Source organism: Desmodus rotundus, chromosome 9, assembly GCF_022682495.2.
Source record: "Desmodus rotundus isolate HL8 chromosome 9, HLdesRot8A.1, whole genome shotgun sequence".
NCBI lineage: Eukaryota > Metazoa > Chordata > Mammalia > Chiroptera > Phyllostomidae > Desmodus > Desmodus rotundus.
Window position 1 is genome coordinate 6,282,314 of NC_071395.1, and position 22,018 is coordinate 6,304,331.

General features: G+C 33.9%; 1 protein-coding gene across 1 annotated transcript in view; it reads left to right on the forward strand.

Annotated features, from left to right (window-relative positions):
* HSPA4L (heat shock protein family A (Hsp70) member 4 like) overlaps positions 1-21,779 on the forward strand; it is a 47,431-nt gene extending 25,652 nt beyond the window's left edge. The window contains exons 11-20 of the mRNA XM_045202391.2: positions 35-141; positions 2,343-2,476; positions 4,318-4,517; positions 7,558-7,653; positions 10,258-10,395; positions 12,407-12,532; positions 12,821-12,928; positions 15,059-15,178; positions 18,471-18,632; positions 21,095-21,779. Coding sequence (XP_045058326.1) covers positions 35-141; positions 2,343-2,476; positions 4,318-4,517; positions 7,558-7,653; positions 10,258-10,395; positions 12,407-12,532; positions 12,821-12,928; positions 15,059-15,178; positions 18,471-18,632; positions 21,095-21,286 — 1,383 coding nt within the window. The 3' untranslated portion in view covers positions 21,287-21,779. The remainder of the gene's footprint in view (positions 1-34; positions 142-2,342; positions 2,477-4,317; positions 4,518-7,557; positions 7,654-10,257; positions 10,396-12,406; positions 12,533-12,820; positions 12,929-15,058; positions 15,179-18,470; positions 18,633-21,094) is intronic.
* Positions 21,780-22,018: the final 239 nt, after the last annotated feature.

A 22,018-nucleotide genomic window follows, 5' to 3' on the forward strand; every position in this document is an offset into this window, starting at 1 on the left:
GTTGATTTTAATATTGTGTACATCTTATTTGCAGTGTGCAATTCTCTCACCAGCATTTAAAGTGCGTGAGTTTTCCATAACGGACATTGTTCCCTATTCAATCACATTAAGATGGAAGACTTCTTTTGAAGATGGAACTGGGTAAGTTACTTTTTAAAGCTTTGGTTAGAGTTTGTCATAAATAACCAATTGAATCTACTTTCGTAAATTAAAGGAATTTACACTTCTTAAAGTTCTCAAACACATTACATGAAATCTAAGAAAAAATATAAAAATGATATATGATTTGTAAATCATGATGGTATATTTTATAAAAGTAAAACATTCTCATTTTCTAATAAAAATCACAGCATAGAAATAAGAAAAATTTAAAAAACTGCATTTGCCACACCCCATCTTTTCCTTAGCCCATTTACAAGGTAACCATTGTTAACAGCTAAGTGTTATCTATCCAGTATTTTTTTAATATCAAAGAATAAAAGCATGCACTTTTTAATGCATACATTGATCATCTGTGTATCTCCAGTGCAACTTGCTTTCTAAAATATGTTCTATTTTACTTTTCCTCACCAACAGACAGTAACTGTTTTTTCAACAACATATGTGCCATAATTAATTTCACCAATACATTTCAAAGCCATATTCTTCCTGTTTTGAGCAGTGCTTTTAGAAACATCCTTGTTTAGTTATATTTGGTATATCTATAAGATAATTGTGTAGGAGTGGAATTGAGCCAGAGTGTGATGTTATCTTAACTAATACTGCCAGATTATTCACTAAAATGGTTTATCAGTTTATATTCCTATTAACAGTGCCTTAGATTACCCGTTTTAGCTTATTTTCTCGTATACTTTTCAGTTTAACATTTAATAGTAAAACTGTAGTACTGTGTCATTATATTTGTATTTCTAACTATTGTAAACTATAATCCTTTTAAACTTTTATTGACATTTCTATTTTCTTCTCCATGAACTACCCAGGATTTAAATAGCTTGCTTCACTATAAAAATAATTTGTTTTAAATACTATATTTTATTTTACTCTTTTTCAGAAATATAGCTTATACAGTAAAGTAGTTTACTTCATTTAGGTTTTGACATTGCATTTACAATTTTGTTCTGTATAATATACTATATACTCATGTATCCACACCCCTAAGAAATAGAAATGTTTGCACAATTTTCAAAAATATGGATTATCAGTTTGATATGAATGTTTTGCAGAACATTTAAATGGCATGTCTTTTATGTCAATATTGAGGCAAGAAATACTTTCTGTAAAGCTAATTTCAGTTAAAGGTATAAGTGATCCAGAAAAAAATAATTACAAGAAGACATAGGGAAGTTAAATTGAAAATTAAATATATTGTAATGACTACAATAAGAAAATAGAAAGTAATGATGGTAGACTCTTGAATACTTGGGCAGAGAAAAAAGGGTCCATGAATATGAAATTTTCAAATCTTGCATAATTAATAGGATGGTGCTATGTATTAAAGAGTGAGTTTCTGGGACACTATAAACAATAGTTACAAACCTGTTACACTATTTAAGGATTAGGAATTGCTTTGTAGGTTTTAAAATTTGTTGTACTGGAAAGAAGAAAATAGTACAAATGATATTATTAATTATATCAACTGAAAAAATTGAAATTTGGATTATAGATTAAAGTATCAGTGTAAATTTATAGAGTTGACAGTTGCACTGTGGTTATATTGGAGAATATCTCTATTAGGAAATACACATTGAAGTATTTAGGGGTGAAGAACCATAAATGTATTTAACACCTTCAGTTCTTTCAGGAAAACAGTGTACACACAGACAGACAGTGTGGGTGCACTCAGATGATAAAAAAAAAGGGGATGCAGTGTTAACAGTAGCAGATCTGGGTCAAAGATATATACAGGTGTTACTTGTCCTGTATTTCTTTTTGTACCTTTCTGTGAATTTGAAATTATTTCCAAATAAAAGTTCCTTTTTAAAGAAGTTAGAATAAAAAGGGTTAGATATGATGCGTATTTTGGAAACCAGTGGATAGGATTTGGCCTCAGATAGAAGCAAAAAATAATCACTGTATGTATAGGCCTTAAGGATATACCTAATCTCAGGTATCAATAATTCTTTACTTTTTTGTAGAATTATTACTGTAACAGACATTCTAAAAACATTGAGCCATAAACCTATCAGGTTTGTAGTACAATCAGTTTCTTTTTCTATACATTTGTACATAGAGGAAGTCTTTATCATTGCTGCTTATGAATTAATAATGAGATGGAGTCTGTAATTATTTTCGTAAGCAACTTTCTCTTTGTTTTGAACTGAGTTTTCCCCACTCTACTTTAGGGAATGTGAAGTATTCTGTAAGAATCATCCTGCCCCATTCTCAAAAGTCATTACTTTCCACAAGAAGGAACCATTTGAACTAGAAGCATTCTATACTAATATACATGAAGTGCCTTATCCTGATCCAAGAATTGGTAAGAGAATTCAAGAAAAAAATTTCATAAATTTTTTATTTTTGTAAATAACATGTTAATATTTGAATCAAGGAAAAAAATAAGTTGATATTTAAGCTAAGCCAGCACTGGATTTTAAAAGAAAGCTATTCATACCTTTTCCTAAACATGTACTTTTTAGCGCTCAGAGTTTATTTCTGGTATAGCAGCAAGTTTGTGTATTTTAAATTCATTTTGACATCTGTATTTAAAATGTTCTGTAACTGACCTGAAAGGTTTGGGTAAGGATTATTTTTTATCAGTAAGTTGAAATCATGCTGCCACACTGATTACATATTCTGATTTTAAACTTAACCTCATTGTCAACAAGTAAAATGAGTATCATTGAATTAATATGAAAGTGAGAATGGGAGACTGTAGTTGAGTAATCCTTTTAGTAGATACAAAACAAGCATGATTTTCTATCATTTAAAAGAGAAAGAATTATTTTTAAGTTGTAAGATTCTCTAGGTACTTCTTTTATTGGCAGGCTAGAAAGTAGACTATAAATATTTCGAGTACATTATTTATTTATTTTAAATTTAATAACACCTTTTTTCTTCTTTAAAAGATTTTATTAATTTACTTTTAGAGAGAGGGGCAGGGAGGGAGAAAGGGAGAGAAACATCCATCATTTGCCTCTCACACATCCCTAACTGAGGAACTGGCCCACAACCCAGGCATATGCCCTGACTGAGAATTGAACCCATGGCCTTTTGGTTTGCAGGCTGGCATTCAGTCTACTGAGCCACACCAGCCAAAGCTCAAGTACATTATTTAAATCAGTAGATACAAATTACTGAAGGAGGCATTAGCTTGTTAGGGTTTCTGTAACAAAGTACACAAACTGAGTGGCTTAAACAATAAAATTTGTCTTACATTCTGGAGGGTGGAAGTCTGAAATCAAGGAGCTGGAAGGATTGCTTCCTTCTGAGGGCTGTGAGGGAAGGATCCATTCGTCTCTCCTTGGCATGTAATAGATGGCCATCTCATGTTCACATGACATTCTCACTGTGTATGTATCTGTCTCCAAGTAAACGTACCAGTCACTGGATTAGAGCCCAGCCTGATAACCTCATTTAACTGGATTGACCTTTGTAGAAGACCCTATCTTTAAATCACCTTCTGAGGTACTGGACAGTAGGACTTCAGTGTATAAATGGGGTGGGGGTGGTGGAGGGTCACAATTCAGTCCACACACAGATCAGCTAGATTGTTTACTACTCAGTTTCTCTGCCTAGTATTCTCTCTCTACTGTGGATATCATTATATATTTGAGATTTTTTAAAAATAAAACATTAGATTTCTTGAAGTGAAAAATTAATATGACCTCCGTAGGTATTAGTGACTGGATAACAGCAATTTTGCTATAGGAAAATTCCAGAAAAGTTTAAAATTGCTTTATTTATGAAATATCAAGATGATTTTTCAAAGCTTGTAGCAAAAAGGAGTAATTTTATATTTGGTTTTCAAACCCAGAAATTGAATTTTGTTATAAAACAATACTACAAAACGTACTTATAAGTTATGTTGCTCTGAGTCAAATTGTTCTGGTTAAAATCCCAACTAGCATTTTTCTTAGCATTGATGATTGATTTGGAGCAGGTTGCTTAACCTTCCTGAGTATTAATACCAAGCTTATTAAGGTATGAAAATGGTGATCTGGGGAAAATGCTTGTCCCACAACAATTAATCTGGATGTGGTAATAATTTGACAGTTATTTGCCAGCATTGGAAAGATGATAGTCAAATTATTGATTTTTAACAAGTTGAATGAGTTAATCTGAGGCCCCTGTACTAATCAAAGCTCTTTTTTCTTTAAGGGAGCTTCACTATTCAGAATGTTTTTCCACAGTCTGATGGTGATAGCTCCAAAGTGAAGGTTAAAGTTCGCATTAACATCCACGGGATCTTCAGTGTGGCTAGTGCGTCAGTAATTGAGAAGCAGAGTATAGAAGGGGATCACAATGATGCTCCTATGGAGACAGAAGCTTCATTTAAGGATGAAAGCAAAGATGATGTGGTATGTAGAAATTCTCTTTCAAGTTCCTCTAATAAAATATGCAGTATTCTAATCATTACTAGTACTTTAATAGTTGAAAACATTAATCACTAAGATTTTGCTCTGAAGTTCTGTTGTGAGAATCAGTATAAACTTGTTAATAAAAGCACTGAAGAATATTTCTATATGAAATGCTGTACTCTTTCACATTGTAACAGACTTCATAGGCTCTGCATCTTTCATAGTGTTAATATGGAGCACATGCATTTGTGTGTTTAGTCATCTTTCTTCACTCCTCCTTCATTTCCATTAAAACCATGTACTGTGGCTCGCTTTTTCAGTTTACAAATAAAACCAATTCAGAGTGATAAGTTTTGAAATGTACATACACGTATTTTTAAATCCAAGATACATGCTTAGTAAAGAATTTTTCAGAGCTCAGGGGGTGTCTGTGGCTGTTGAGCAGAAAAATGTGCTGTACATTCAGTAACACTAAAATACATGTTTTTGACAGTTTATTTCTTTATGAAAAAGTTTGTGATCCTAACACTGTGTTTACTTTTGGTGTACTATAGATGGAGGAATCTCAGGAGAACATGATTATGTTCCATTACACAAAGTTTTTGTCTTTTAATGTGTACTCTTTGTGAGATTTTTTTCCAATCTCAATTGGCGATCCCTGAATTTTTCATGTATTTGTGCATATTAAGAATGGGTTTTTGGTGTTAAATGGGTGCTAGACTCACCAGGGGGATCACTTTGTGAGTTATATCAATGTTTCATCACTATGTTATACACTTGAAAATATAATACTGTATGTCAACTGTAAACAATGTAATGGATTTTTAAAAATAAATTTCAAGACAATTTCATCCTTATAAAGGTTGTCTTTTGTCTGTTTTCATTAATAGTTACTGTATAATCTTCCAGATTAGATCAGATTTCTGCCACGACTCTTTAAAAGCACTGCATTTAAGGACCATGGCATTTTCTTTCATTCTTCCTGTGTTATTTTGCTGTTATGTCCTTCCTTCCTTGAATTGAGAAGGAAGTGCTCTAATGTGTTATGGAGATACAGTTTTTCATAAATTAACATAAGAATAATGGGTAAAAAGTTAATTTTCTTATAGTTCACAATTTTGGGCAGACATGTAAATTTATCCATTAAGATTAATTTTTACCAAAATTGAGAGCACACTGTATACCTTCTAGAATGAGCTCTTTATAACCATTTTACTTCCTTTACTTTTTCTGCTTAGACTTTAGTTTTCTCTGTATAAAGTTAGTGAATTCTGGGCACTAAAAACAAGAATAGTATGGCACCCATTTTGTGCTTCCCTAGCATTTCTGATTCGCTGTTTCTTTTTAATGTACTTGAAATATGGACAGGTCTTGCAAATGATGACAATATATATTACTGATGCTAATGGCAATAATAATGACACTTGTCATCACCTGTACAGGGTGAACTTAGTTGTTACTCCTAATGGCAGGAGTAGACAATTGCAACCCCTTGACATTTTAGTCAAGTGGTGGAGGTACTGACAGTTCAAGGAAGGAATACAAGTTCTGGTTGTTGTGTGAAAGCATCTATGACTCCTGGTAAGGTAAAGAAAACACCATCGTAAAACTTGCAGAATAGCTGTCAGTAGTTCATAAGAAAATTAAATGAGGGACCCATACTGGAGCAATTTTTAAAGCAAATGGTCTTTATGGCACAAAGGACATTATTATATAGAAAAATCAGACATTAACAACTGAACTGACTGATTTAGAAACAATGGATTCTGAATGTGAAGTTTTAGAATTACCTTAACCACTTTATTTGGTTAATTTTCCTTTAGATATATAAATATGCACACAATAGAAAAGCTCTTTGAATAAGTATAAAGTAAAAATGCTAAGTGATGAAGCATTTTGGCCATTTAATTGGCAGCATTTTTTTTCTTAGTATTACATGAAATAAAATTAAAAATGTATTTGTATCTTCCTACATTACTTCAGCTCACTCTTGTCACTTTTTTCTCCTCAGTCACAGGGTTGGAGAAACTGTAGAGTTGGAAGGGGTGAGGGAAGTTAGAATATTGGAAGTAATTGACCTTTTACTATATCTGGCACAAAGAATACTTCCAATGTGTTTTTCTCTTTGGCACAAATAAGCATTTATTCAAGATAGCCTTCTGAGTATTCTACATGTGCTTAACTCTAGACATATTAGAAGGGCTAAATTATGCTGATTCCCAAATTCCAAGCTTTCTTCTCTTTGGGAAGATGGTTGAGGATAAGATTAAGAAAACCCAGAAAAATCTAATACTTAGGGTTGTTTGCTAGATGGAGAGTCCATTTTGGCAGTCTTACCTGGTTGAAAGTTTCTTTTAGACACTGAAACCATTTTTAAGTTTATGTTGTAATAATTCAGAGACAAATACTTTGACAATTTTGATGTATTTCCTTGAGTATTTTTCTTCATTTGTAAGATATAGTTGAATTTATGTGATACATAAAACATGTAGCTTTTTCCCACATTATTCATTAACATTTTCTTTTTTAAATCTTTTGTGCTTTCACATTTTTATTTCTTCTTTAAACATTTTTATTTTTCCATTACCACTTATGCCCCTTATATCCCCTCCCCCCATTGTCCATGCCCATGAGTCCTTTTTCCTTTTTGCTTAATCCTTCCATCCCTTTGCCCCCCACAATAGCTGTCAGCCTGCTCTTTATCTATTTGTCTGTTCTTAGCTTTATTTACTTTCTTCATGTCATGTTTAATGGGGTTTTTTAATTGTAAGTTTGCTTTTGTGAATTTGACTTGAAAATTTTCCATTTATTTTGCAGAGGGGTATTTTGGCCACAGATAAATGAAACAAGATTTTTTTCCACAGCACCAAATAGGTCTTTTCATTTTGATTACCTGTTATTTGTAGTTATTCTCATTGGAAAAATGAGCTCTCTTTTACTGTGTTCACACAGTTCAAAACAAGCTTGAACTCTAAGATGCTGTTTATTAAAATGTAAAGACAATACAGATACTATTATCAATTACATATTTTCTTTTCAGGATAAAATGCAGGTTGACCAAGAAGAAGGTCATCAAAAATGTCATGCGGAACATACCCCAGAAGAGGAAATTGATCATACAGGAACCAAAACAAAGGTTTGTTTTACTGTTTTATGGTTGTATCTTTTTGAGATTGATAATTCCAGTTAATCTATTTACTTTATAATTCATGCTTTTAATACATTTGATATTTTTATTCTTACTACTGTATAACTGTATAGAAAGCACATGCACAAGAATAAATACATTTCAAAGATTTATATTATAGAGGATATTTTAAAGAATGAACTCTGATAATACTATAAGTAAAATTAACTTTCTGGTCAGAAAAAAAATGTGTTTTTTGATAATTTCTTTTCTCATTAAAAATCATACAGTCTTGCCCTGGATGGTGTGGCTCAGTGGATTGAGTGCTGGCTTGGGAACCAAAGGGTCACCAGTTCAATTCCCAGTTGCACATGCCTGGGTTGTGGACCAAGTCTCCAGTAGGCGGCACAGGAGAGGCAACCACACATTGATGTTTCTGTCCCTCTCTTTCTCCCTCTCTTCCCCTCTGTCTAAAAATAAATAAATAACATGTTAAAAAAATCATACAATCTCAGAGAAAACAGAAAATGGAGTAAGCCAAATGAAGAAAACTTAAATTAGCAATAACCCTGCATCTCAAAGTTAACTACTGTAAGCATTTGGCTACATGATATAAGATATTTTTCTTTGTAATTGAATAACAATAAAAATTAAAAGAAAAAAAGATATTTTTCTTTGTGCAAAACCAAATATTTTTGAAAGTAAAAATTTAAAGGATGAATAACTCTAACAAAGGATGTTATTGAGAGTCATTGTTTTACTAAGACATTCTTGCCCTTCTCGTCCTAAGCGACATAAGCAGACAGAAAAAGTAAAAAACCTTATGATTTCACTCATATGTGGGATATAAAACTGAAAGCAACAAATGAATAAATAAGACAAACAAAAACTCACAGACACAGACAATAGAGGGAGGGCTATGGGTAGGAAGAAAAGGATAAAGGGAGTGAAATATATGGTGATGGGAGATGTGACTTTGGGTGGCGGGCACACCATGCAATATACAGATTATGTATCACAGAAATGTGTACTTGAAGCTTATATAATCTAATTAACCAGTGTCATCCCAATAAATTTAATTTAAAAAATGACATCATTGCCAATGAAAGGAGAGAGACCTTACCCCAATCACCTAGATAAATATGGCTACCGCTCTAAACTATCATCTTCAACAAATTTTCCTGAACAGAATTTTTTCTGTGTGGGTTAGCCATATAGATTCTTTTTCCAGAGGTTATAAAGGTTCAGTTATAAATCTTAGGGTCTTAAGTAATTTAAAACCTGAAACTCACTTTTCTAAATTTTTAATTTTACCCACTATTTTTTGCTTTTAACAGCTTTATTAAGATGCAGTTTACATACCATACAATTCACTCATTTGATTCAATTCAGTCATTTTTAATATACTCACACTTTTGTGTCCATCATCACAATCAATTCTACACATTTTTATCACCCCAGAAAGAAGCCCTGTGCCTATTAGCAGTCACTGTTTTCCCCCAGCCGTCTCCCTGCCAGCCTCAGCAGCCACTGATCTTTCTCTCTCTCCAGACTTGCCCATGCTGGACACTTTGTGTAGATACAGTCATACAGTATGTGATTCTTTGTGAACGGCTTCTTTCACTAATGTGTTCAAGGTTCATCCAGGTTGTAGGGTGTATCAGTACTTCATTCCCATTTGTAGCTGAATAATTTTGCATCGTATAGATGCATACCACATTTTATCTATCTGTTCATGAGCTAATGGACATTTATGTTGTTACCACTTTTTGACTATTAGAGTAATTCTATTATGAACAATCATGTACAAGTTTTTGTGTGGATGTATGCTTTCGTTTTTCTTGGGCATGTACCTAGGACTGGAATTGCTGGATTATATGGTACGCCTGTATTTAATAATTTGAGGAACTGTTTCCCAAAATGGCTCAATATTTTACAGTCTTGTCAGCAGTGAATGAGGGTTCTAGTTTCTCCACATCCTCACCAACTCTTGTCATTTTTCATTTTTTACATTATAGCCATCTTAGTGGGTATGAAGTAGCATCTAATTGTGGTTTTTATATGTATTTCCAGCCCAATACTTTTTATGTAGAAAGACTTAGTTGTATACACATAGTACAAACTACCATCAGCATTTAAGTAGTATTTTTAAAGATTTTAACTGTTTTTAGAGAGAAGGGGAGAGAGGGAGAGAAACGTGGGTCAGTTGCTTCTCATACGCCTCCCACCCAGGGACTGCACCGCAGTCCAGGCTTGTGCCCACCAGGAGTCGCACCAGTGACCTCTGCTTTGTGGGATGCCCAGCCAGCTGAGCCACATCGGTCAGGGCTAAAGTAGTACTTTTAAGTAAAGTGTAATAGATGAAAAGCTTTGTTTGTTTTACTTTTTTGCTTTATCTGAAATTAGTTTTGAATCTATTTTTACTTTTCTTTTACTTTTTTATTGTTGTTCAAGTACAGTTGTCTGCATTTTCCCCCCAGCACTCCCTCTAACCCCAGCCATCCCACCTCCCTCCCCTGATCCCACCCCCCTTGGTTTTCTCCATGTTTCCTTTATAGTTGTTCCTCTAGTTTTAGAAATTTACATTATTATTCTCTTGCATTTCTTTTGCAGTCAGCGCCCTCAGACAAACAAGACCGATTAAACCAGACCATTAAAAAAGGAAGAATCAAGAGTATTGATCTCCCTATCCAGAGTAGCCTGTGTAGACAATTGGGCCAAGATCTTCTGAATAGCTACATTGAAAATGAGGTATGTAAATCTGAGTTGATGTTGAAATAGGTGGTAGAATATTCTGAGAGTTTTGTAGAAGTCAGTGATTATCCCTCATATGGGGGAACTAGCCTATATGCCTAAAGAATTAAGTAAATCATTGAACCACTTTGTGTTGGGCATAATATCGCGCTGTATTAATGTCATGTACAATTTAGTTTTCATCTAGTTATATGAAAAACACGATTATCTCCACTATAGAGGAAGACCATTCCAACAGTAACGATTCTTACCCCTTTCTACTGTCTTTAGCAGTGACACCCAGCTGACATCACCCAGGGAAGTATTAGCAGCTCCCCTCTTCTAATGTATTGTCCTAAAAGATGGAGGGTCCACTCAGATGCTTTCTGACTTTCATTTAGTACTTTTTAACATCTGTTGTCATTCTTGAAATTTTCTTTACATCTCTAAATGTTGAATTTTAGACTCTTGAAGAAGAGAGTTTCATTTCTTTACCAGAAGTTAAGAGGTAATTTATTTTTATTTTTAAAATGTACATTTAAGTAATGGTTCCTAGTTTCTACAGGCGTGGCTGGCATTAAAGAAGGTCAGTTTTCTTTGAGGTGCCCTAATATTCTTCTATCTGCTGCACATTATTCTAAGAATTGACATTAGTATTTGCTCTTTTTAGTACCTACCTATATCACAGTGATTCATTAATTATTGAAGGCTGCATTTAATGTGAATAAAGGATTCCTGAAGACCCTGATAAATTCAGAATTTGTATGTTTTGAGATTAATTTTCCCAAAGGAATGATTTTGGGGAAGCACAATTACAGCAAATTTTGAGTATAAAATTATTTCTTAAGTTTTTAAGTATCTCACTATTTTAAATTCACAAATGTAAGTTCACTGAAGTCTTGTGTTTAAAATACTGCTTTTGTTAAAGTAAAAATTTTGTTCTTTAAGCATTACAATTCCCAGACTATTTTTTTGGCTTTTGATTATAACCAGTAATTTTTGCTACATCTTAAACACTTTGATGGCTTATTTAATCCTCAGAACAACCCTATGACGTTTATGTACTGCTAGAGATTTAACTTTACAGATGAGGAAACTGGAATAGGTAGACTGAATCACCCAAGGTCAGAGAGTAGCCTGTCATTTGAATCCAGATAGTCTCTCTCCAAAGCTCAAAATCACAACCACTATATTGTAGTCCCTCCCAGGGCTAACATTTTTTTCAGCACACCTGGACTAAATATTATCCGTGCGCTATGTCAATTTGATTGATATCCCTATGACCTAGTTACAATTATGTTCTCTATTTTAGGATAAGAAAACTGAGGCTGACTATGTGACTTTGCTAAGATTTCATAGCTAATAAATGGGGAGCTGAGGATTTGAGCCTCAGTATGTACAATGACATAACATAGTCTGTGTGGGTTTTTTAATAAACTCTAATCCACTTCCTGTTTCTATGAATTGGCCTATTTTAGATGAATGTAATTATACAATATTTATTATATAATGTCCTTTTGTGTCTGACTTAATGTACTTTGCAAATGTTTTCAAGGTTTATCCATGTTGTAACATTTGTCAGACCTTTTATAATAGAATAATACTCCACTGTGTGTACACACATTTTATGTATCCATTCATTCTGTTATGTGCAATTCATTTGCTTCCACCTCTTGGCTGTTATGCATAATGCTGCAATGAACATTGGCATACACATACCTGCTCCAATTCCTGCTTTCAGTTCTTTTGGATGTATGGCAGTAGTGAAATTGCTGGGTCATACTGTAATTCTTTGTTTAGCTTTTTGAGGAACCTCAAAACTGTTTTCTGTCACAGAAGCCGCATTTTACTTTCTGAACAGCAATGTACAAACATTTCAAATTCTCCACCTTCTCATCAACACTTACATTTTATTTTTTGATTTAGTCATCCTAGTAGGTATACAGTGATATTTCATTGTGGTTTTGGCTTGCATTACCCTAACTCCCTAACATTCTTGATGGCAACTAATTTGAAACTTTTTGAATAGGGGAAAATGATAATGCAAGATAAGTTGGAGAAAGAAAGAAATGATGCTAAGAATGCTGTCGAAGAATATGTATATGATTTTAGAGACAAGCTGGGCACTGTCTATGAAAAATTTATCACTCAAGAAGTAAGTCTAAATTTTACAATTTTAGAACTACTTAAGCATTGCCTTGAGACTGCTAATACAAATTATGTAAATGTATTAAATGCATTATTGGCAGTCTTGTTCAATACATTTAGGAATGCTTCTTAGTTTTTTTTCCAATGTGCAGAAGTATGATAAACATGTTTATGAATAAAAAGTCAAGAAAATATGAAATTTAATTTTTATACTTGAAAACATTGTGTTCTTCACTGATGTCTTTTATTTCTAAGGAGAGGATTTTTCATCAATGTCTCTTAAATATATATCTAGGACTTGAAAAAACTGTCTGCAATGTTGGAAGACACAGAAAATTGGCTTTATGAAGAAGGAGAGGACCAACCTAAACAAATTTACGTAGATAAGCTTCAAGAACTAAAGGTAAATTTTTCCAAGTCTATGTTAATGTTAAATAGAACATTAAGTTTTGCTAAAGATTGGTTTAAGAGCACACTGTATTTTTTTCATAAATATGTAAGAAATTTCTAAGGCAGATATGTGTTAAGAGGAAATATTCTTTCTCATTTTAAAAGCATTTTGAGAGATGAGTAGTGCTACATGTAATTGAAATCAAATAGTGTATAATGATATCTGTCATGATACCCAGATATACGTATTTATAAGATAACCAGAGTGTTAGTATTACTTTAACAAGCCGTATATTTTTTTTCTTTTTTTTTTAAGATTTTATTTATTTATTTAGAGAGAGAGGGGACAGGAGAGAGAAAGAGAGGGAGAGAAATGTCAGTGTGTGGTTGCCTCTTATGTGGCCCCCACTGGGGACCTGGCCCACAACCCAGGCCTGTGCCCTGACGGGGAATTGAATCGGCACCCCTTTGGTTCACAGGCTGGCACTCAGTCTACTGAGCCACACCAGCCAGGGCACAAGCCATATATTTCTGAGATGTCATTAAGAAGTGATTTGTCACTGTGGAGGGATGGGGAGAAGAGGCATACAACTGTAATTGAATAACAATAAGTCACAAGAAGTGATTTTGTCAGCCTTACCCCTTCTTCTTATCAGAGGAGTAACGCTTCCGCAGCCCCTCTCCTCCTTCACTGCTCTGGTTTTGAAGGGTAATACAATGCCTGCCCTTCTTTATTTTCACGTTGCAACTGATAAGGACACCTGGCCAGCAAAATAAGTACAAAAGTAGGACTCCTGCTCTTTAATACTGTAAAGAGATTAGGAGAAGTGGTCACCAGGTTCCCTTTTTTAGGTCAGTGGCATAATTTTCAGAAAAGACCACTTATTAATCCTTACTTCCTGCTTACTACCCAGCCCTCCCCCTACCCTGAAAAAAACAGTTTGACTAAAAGTTCAGACAGGCAGGATGACGGAATTTTAGTTTTTCCTTCGTAGTGTGGACCATAGCAGTGCTTTAATGTGCACATGAATTACCTGGGGCTCTTAGTGAAATGCAGATTATGATTCAGTTGCAGAGGTGGATCCATGATTCTGCAGTTTTAACAAGCTTCTAAGAAATTCTGGCACTGCTGGTCCCTGAGCCATTCTTTGAGTAGCAAGGGAATACATACATGCTAAGTAATGACATTAATCAGGATTTCTAGAGTATGGGAAAAAGCAACCCTTTAGCTGGAGAAGAGAAGGGCTGCAAAGAAGTTTATTAAAAGCAAAGGAGTTAATATCTTACAACAATAACTTTCATGCTAATAAATTACTTCCAAATTAAAAAGTAACTAAAAAAACTAAGCTTATGATAGTAATGCTAGGGTTTATCATATTTTATCTTCATGGTGGTTTTACTCCCCATCTCCCTAAGAGAATGTATGTGTTATGGGCCATAGGAACAACCAGTCAACTAAAGCCAATAGAAATAACTGGAAAAGCCTAGAAGCACCCAAAATGGAAATTTTGTCTCAAATATATAAGTAACCATTAAAAAATGAGTGTTAGAGAATTTTTTATAGGCTCTACTATTGTTTTGAGATGGCTTTTAGAAATTAAGAATGCAGTACTTGCTTTTCATTCAAAAACATTTATAATGAAAAGTATGATGTAAACAGACAAGATGCAGTAGGGTATCCTGGAATGGAAAAGATGAAGTCGGAATAAAGTCTGGAGTTCAGTTAATAGTAAAGCACCAGGGTTGGTTTCTCAGTTTTGACAGACATGCCATACGGGTATAACATGTTAGCGTCAGAGAAAAGCAGTGAGAAGTGCTCGGCCTCTCATACTGTTTCCTTTGTAGCTTTTCTGAAAATCTAAAATAAGCTGATTTTTATTTAAGTGTGTAAAGAATTCGAGAGAAAATAATTATTCATTATTCTATTGCATCCCCCTCCTCAAAGTTATAGAGGTTGTTTTAACATTAGGAAAACTCCCCATTCCAGGGCCCAAAGGTTTATTTTTTAAAGCTCTACATTTATAGTACAGTACACATTTTAATGTAATGAATAAATATAATATACATAATATTCAATGTCTTGTGTTAAAAAGTTTTTATATGTTAGTAACCTTTTCTTTAAAAAAAATCATTATGTTAACAGAAATATGGCCAGCCTATTCAGATGAGATACATGGAACATGAAGAGAGACCAAAAGCTTTAAACGACTTGGGGAAAAAGATCCAACTTGTCATGAAAGTGATAGAAGCATACAGAAACAAGGTATTGAACTCAGAAAGCCACCTGATGATGGTGGCCTTGTGGTACGTGGTGAGCGTGAGGCAAATCTGGAAGTGCTCGGCCACAAAGCTATAGCAGCAGTTGTTACCCGGTTTTAGAGACACTGTGCATCAAACTTCAAACTTGTTTTTCTATTGGATAATTATCCAGTTACAATACTAATACATTTAAAATACAGTGCAGGTATATGGCTTTAATTGTTTTTAATTCCCTAAAACCACATTATAAATTAATCCAGTGACCAAATCCATTATTAATACAGCGAGAGAGGTTTTCTTGGACCTTTTGTATTACAGGCCTCTTTGAGACTGGACTCTGCTAGCTTTTGTTTTGTCCTATGGCCTCTTTTTCTTTTGGTTCATCTTGTCTTCCAGTCCATTAGTTATTTGTAATTCCCTGTAGCCATAGTTCTTTTATATCCATGCCAAATCTATATTACTACCCTTGACCTTTCCACTGATTTTTAAAAATTTTTATTTATTGATTTTAGGGAAAGAAAGGAGAGAGAGAAACACTGATGTGTTGTTACATTGATGTACGCATTCATTGGTTGACTCTCGTGTGTGCCCTGAGGGGGATGGAACCGACAGTTTTGGTGTATCAGGACAGTGCTCTAACCGGGCCAGGGCACACTTTCCACGGATTTTAAGCTTTGAAAATTTAGCTGTGTAAATGATATCTTATCTCCATTTGGATATAAGTAACAGTAAGATTTAACAAAATTAAGCTTATCATTTTATTTCTCTAAACCAGAGGATAGCCAGCTTTTTCTGTAAATGAACAAATATTTTAGGCATTGCAGGCATTATCTCTATACAGCTATTCAGCTCGGCATTGTAGTGCAAAAGAAACCATATATTCATGTAAGTGAATGGTGATGGCAGCGTTCCAAAGTAACTTTGTTAAAAAACAGAGGTGGCAGGTTGAGTTTGGCCTGCAGGACAAGTTTGTTGACTTCTACTTTAAATAGTCGCTGTAATTCTTGATGTCATCGCCATGACATTGAATTTAAATTGCAGTTAAATCCACATCAGTGGGCAGGAGAGGCTAGTTCCAAAAAGAATCAGAGTATTGTAATAATAGCTTATACTGATCAAGCACTTAGTGAATTTGGAGTATTTTTATATGGATTATCTCACTTCATTCTCACAAAAATGTGTAAGAAAACTGCAGTGCTTACGCAACTTGTCAAGGATTACACAGGGTGTGAATGGTGGGGTCAGGATTAAAACCTTAACGGTCTGAAGATAACATACAAACTTTTAACTGTAGCACTTTTCACTGTACAATGTGGAAAGAGGTTACTAATAATATAAAAAGATTTGTAAGACTCATAAAATAAGATTGCTGAAGAAGACTCCAGGTACTGATTGTGAATGTTCCCGCCAATGTCAGCATCCAAATTGTCCTTACAAGTACAAATAGGATATAAAAATGATGGAAAGGTAAGGAGGAATAAGCAGACAAATGAAAACACCAACACTGTTTCAAATGTGGCATTGGAGAGTCCCATACAAGTACTATGGCCCAGTGTTCCCAGGCTTTTAACAGTCTTCTTGAATGTGCAGATTTAAGGTATCATCCAAAGCAAGGGAGACTCCACTTACGTTCAAGGATTTCAAGGTTTTACTATGTGCCAGCCTCCCGTCAAGGTGCTGGAACTACAGCATCAAACAAAACACTGACCCTTACACTTCAGTAGGGAAAGGTAGATAAAGTTGCTGTGGAGTAGTCAGGTGGTGATGAAGGGCTGTGAAAGAAGTAAGGGGCTGCCGGAGGGGAGATTTGTCAGAGGGCAGACTGCTAATACAAGGACATGCACGTGAGGGAAGAACTGATGGAAGTGAGGGCTCAAGCAAGATGCATGATAACTGTAAAAAGTAAGTTCTAGAAAAAGGGAATAGCAGTTGCAAAACCTCAAGGGGAGAACATGTTGAAGGAACATCAAGGAGGCCAATGCAGCTTAGAACAGGTGGGAGCGGGCTTAGCAGTTGCCAGATCATAAAGGGCCTACTAGGGTAGGCCATTAGAAAAGTTTGACTTTTCCTCTGCAAAGAAATCCTTTGCAGGTTTTGAGCATAAAGGTAATATGATTTAACTTAGTTTTTGTAGAATCTGGGAACAGACTAGTGAAGGCATTATTAGAATCATACAGGCCAGAAATGATGGGAGGTTTGAACCCGGATAGTGGAGGGGAAGAAGTGGTTGTATTTTTGCTGCCTATATTTTGAAGGCAGAGTAAATAAGATCTGATGGACTTTATATAAATAGAACGGAAAGAATAGGAGTCCAAAATAACTCAAAGGATTTTGGTCTGGAAGGATGAAGTTACCATTTCCTGAGATGGGGAAAACTAGAAAGAGTAGGTAGGGAGGTAATTAGGTGTTTGAAACATAGATCATCATTTCAAACTTTGCAAATAGAAATTCAAGTTGGAAATTGAATATACAGTTCAAATTTAATGGCAGAGGTTCAAGGCCAAGGATTTTTTTTAAGCATGTTGGAGCATGAATGGTGAGGAACTTAAGAAATGATCCATGAAGTTAGAAGGAATTCAAGAAAATGGGGGCACCCAGAAACTAACTCAAAGATAATGGATGCATAATTTGTAATCATACAAGTGGAAAGACAAGTCAAGTATCCGATGAAGCTTTATGGTTTTAAACATTAGCATCACCATCCTCTCAGTTCTTTGGCTTTGGAGTGTTTTTCTTTCTCTTTCCTTTTATTTTTCATGTCCCATCAATAATCTCTTTTATATGTTGCTTTTCCTTTTTTTTTCCCCTGAATCTGTGGCTAACAATCTAAACCATGACTTATTAAATTGTCTTCTGTGTGTGGCAGCTGCATTTCTCTTTTTCACACAGAATTTCATTATATAATCCCTTTTATCAGCAATTTACTATATTATTTTGTTTATATTTACAATTTTCTGTTTAATTCTGTATGCTTACTTCCCTTATTTCTCTCTAAACTCTAACAAATTCAATTCCATGAGCTTCTTGGCTAATTACCTTTCCTTGAATATTCACCACTAGTCATTCTTTTCCAAATCTGAATCCTTCAGAAAGCCTTTTCTTTTAAGAACCCTCACTGATTTTTTCTCTCTCTCCCAGTCTCTTCAGTTTTATGTAATCTGTATGTGTCTTCTTCACATGGGTACGTGCAAGGTAAAGATTCAGTAAGAGTCTGAATCTTTTAAGTAAAAATTACTAATATAATGTACTTACTAAAAAATTCTTTTCCATTAAGTAAAGTTTTTTTTTTTTAACAGGATGAAAGATACGATCATTTAGATCCTGCTGAAATGGAAAAAGTTGAAAAGTATATCAGTGAAGCAATGATTTGGCTGAACAGTAAGATGAATGCACAGAATAAACTAAGTCTTACTCAAGATCCAGTGGTGAAAGTTTCAGAAATAGTTGCAAAGTCAAAGGTAAGAGACCATACAATTTTCTTTTTAAAGGGGTTCAAGCATGAAAATTTTTTTAATTGGAGACATAAGTTTTTATTTTAGAAAAAAGAAGCTACTGGGTGGGACATCTCTGTTCCTTGACTTCATTAGTCACATGCACACAGCCGGTTTTTAAATGCTAAGTGTAACACAGAATGAAATAAAATAGCTTGACAACTTTTGACTGTCAAATATGTCAGACTTTTCTAGATTGGGTAAGATTTCTAAGTCTCCATTGTAAAACTGGGCAGTACATGTCTAGGTCTGTCTTTGACATAATTCAAAATGTGTTTAATTCTATGGTAAAATCTTATTTCTGATAGTTTCCAGTCTAAAAATATGGCTAATGAAAATGTCAAAGCTTGTCATAGAAAACATGAAAAACATGGGGACAAACTTTTTAATAAACATCAACATAAAAGTAGGAGTATGAATAAAGACATTGGATAAGCAGCTGACAAAAAAAGAAATACATCTTTGATATACATAGAAAATACAAAAGTAGTATTCATCCTCATCACTAAATCTACAAAACGCAATTCTCTTTGCACCCATCTAATGTGTTTACATTTATAATCTTGGCCATAGTTGGCAAGGGTGTGAAGAAATAGATGCTCTTCCTGAGCAACTTGGTTAAATTTGCTACAACTTTTCTGAGATATTGTTTCAGAATATGTATAGAAATTTTAAGTGAGTAGGCCCTTTAACTCAGAAATCACATTTCTAGGAATTCATCCTAAATTGATCATTGCACAGGTATATGCAGATTAAATACCTTTGTTTATAATAGCAAAAAATTGGAAAACACCTAAAATACCTATCAGAAGGCAACTGGAATAAATTGATACATCCACATAACACATTATAGTTATTAAATATTTAAGATATAGAGAAATATCTATTTAGACATAAAAATGTGTATAACATATCAAGTGAAAAACAAAAGATTACAGAATCTAAAGTTATCTCACTATATAAAAAATAGTGTGTTCATAGATTTATATATTTGTGTATGTCTGTATGCCTGGACACACATCTAGAGGGATTCTCACCAAAATGTTAATATCTGTAGGATATGGAGTTTCAAGTGATTTTTAAAATTTAGTTCAATATGTTTTTAGGTGTCTGATTTTTTTAAAAACAGAAACAGGCAGTTTTTAAAAATCAGAGCACTAAAAATAATTTCCTATTGAGAAAGTTTTGCAAAGTAGCTGTAATAATGTACTCTTAATGAAGTGCAAAGTGTGATGAGAGCTATTTGCCATTAAAACATCCCTGTCTTCCCATCCCTGTCCCAGTCTTTGTGACACGGGTCTTGAGAAGACTTTAATGGCCTTTTTTTTCTATGAATGATATAGGAATACATTGTATTTCTTCTAAATTAATAAGTTGCATTTACTTTTATGGCTTTATTCTTCAACAAAAAAGGCTACTCACATATTTTCAAAAAGTAAAGTTGATATGTTTTCTTGTAAATGTTGAGAAATATCAATTTATGAAGTAGATATTATTTGATATAATTCTCATAACAGAGTATTAGGCAAATTTAAAGGAATTAAAAATTATTTCCAACAGTAGTTTGAAAAGATAAATTCTTCTCTATGTTCATAGCAGCATTTTTACAATAGCTAAGCTAGGGAAGCAACATACGTGTCTATTGAGAGATGAATGGATAATGAAGATGTGTGGTTTATATACATAGTGGAATATTACTCAGCCATAAAAAAGAATGAAAATTGCCATTTGCAACAACATGGGTGGACTTGAGGGTTTTATGCTAAGTGAAATAAGTCAGACAGAGAAAGACAAATATCATATGATTTCACTTATATGTGGAATCTAAAAAAAACAAGACAAAATAGAAACAGACTCATGAGTACAGAGAACAAAACTGATGGTTGCCAAAGGGAGGGGGTGCACAGGTGTAAAAAGTGAAGAAGAGGAATGAGAGGTACAGACTTCAGTTACAAAATAAAGAAGTCATGGAGATGTACTATATAGCATAGAGAATGTAATCTGTGAAACCACAATGTATGATGACAGATAATTAATGCATTTATTGTGGTGATCACATTATAAGGTATATAAATGTTGAATCAATGTTGTACACCTGAAATTAACACAATATTGTATGTCAACTATAATAAAAATAAATTTTTAAAAAAATGTTTAAAAATACATACAAATTATTACTGGTGAAGTAAACTGGAATAATTTTTAGGAAAATTAGATATAAAAATCATTGAATAATTTCTTGTCATCACTGACATGCATTAGCCCAAAAGGTAAATCCTTCATTGAGGTGCTTGAAAAACCAGTCGGTTATCGAATTGAGCTAACATAAATTCAAGAATGTGAATATTGAATTACATGAACATTTAGAAAGTCAACATGGAATTTAACAGTAAGATTTTTAATGTAATCAAAATTCTTCATGTCTTTAGGAACTGGATAATTTCTGTAACCCCATCATTTACAAACCCAAACCAAAAGTAGAGGTTGCAGAAGACAACACCAAAGCTAATTGTGAACACAACGGACAAACGGATGGACAGAGTGGGACTGAAACTAAACCAGACACAACAAAAGACAGCTCACAGCATACTAAATCTTCGGGACAGATGGAAGTGGACTAAGTCTTAATTTTACCTTCACGCAATGTAAACAGTGCAAGTAACCACGGGGTCCATTCTTCTTTTACATCTGGTACACACAACAGATGTTCAGTTGTTCTTAACCACTTTTGTCATTTGTTTTTTGGAGTAGTTTTGAAAAGTGTTTTATACTGAGTATACATCTGTTCATTTCTGCTGCTGCTTATGCGAAGCTTTAGCTGAATATAGATTTACAAGTCAGTTTAAGCTTTCCTAATATATTTCATATCACATGCAAGATTGATACGTAGTTGGCAACAATCTACCTTATTTAAAGCTTCTACTTGGATAAACTTCAGCTCCTCATTCAGGAAAGGATACTGTATTGCACTATTGTTGCAGAAGTATAGATATAACTAACAGATCATTATTTTGAAAGAGAAAAACTGAAATTGATGTATGAAGTCACTGAGGCACTGACCTTTTTCTAGTGATTGTATTGTTCTAACTTAAATATTAAAACAAATATGAGGTTCCTCAACAAATTAGTCCATCTCATTGGTGTGCCATGAGAACTCCAAAACTTTGCTGTTAATCACATAAATGAACAACAAATCACATGCTGAAAGGCAAAACGCACTATGTTATGCTAAGGTGACGCCAGCAGTTTCCCTCTTTTATAATGTGGATTGATGTTTTCTTAGAGTAGTTCAGTGTCATTTCTACTTGAAACTTCTGATCTAGTTTTCCAGAAGACCTGCTATGTAATAGTAG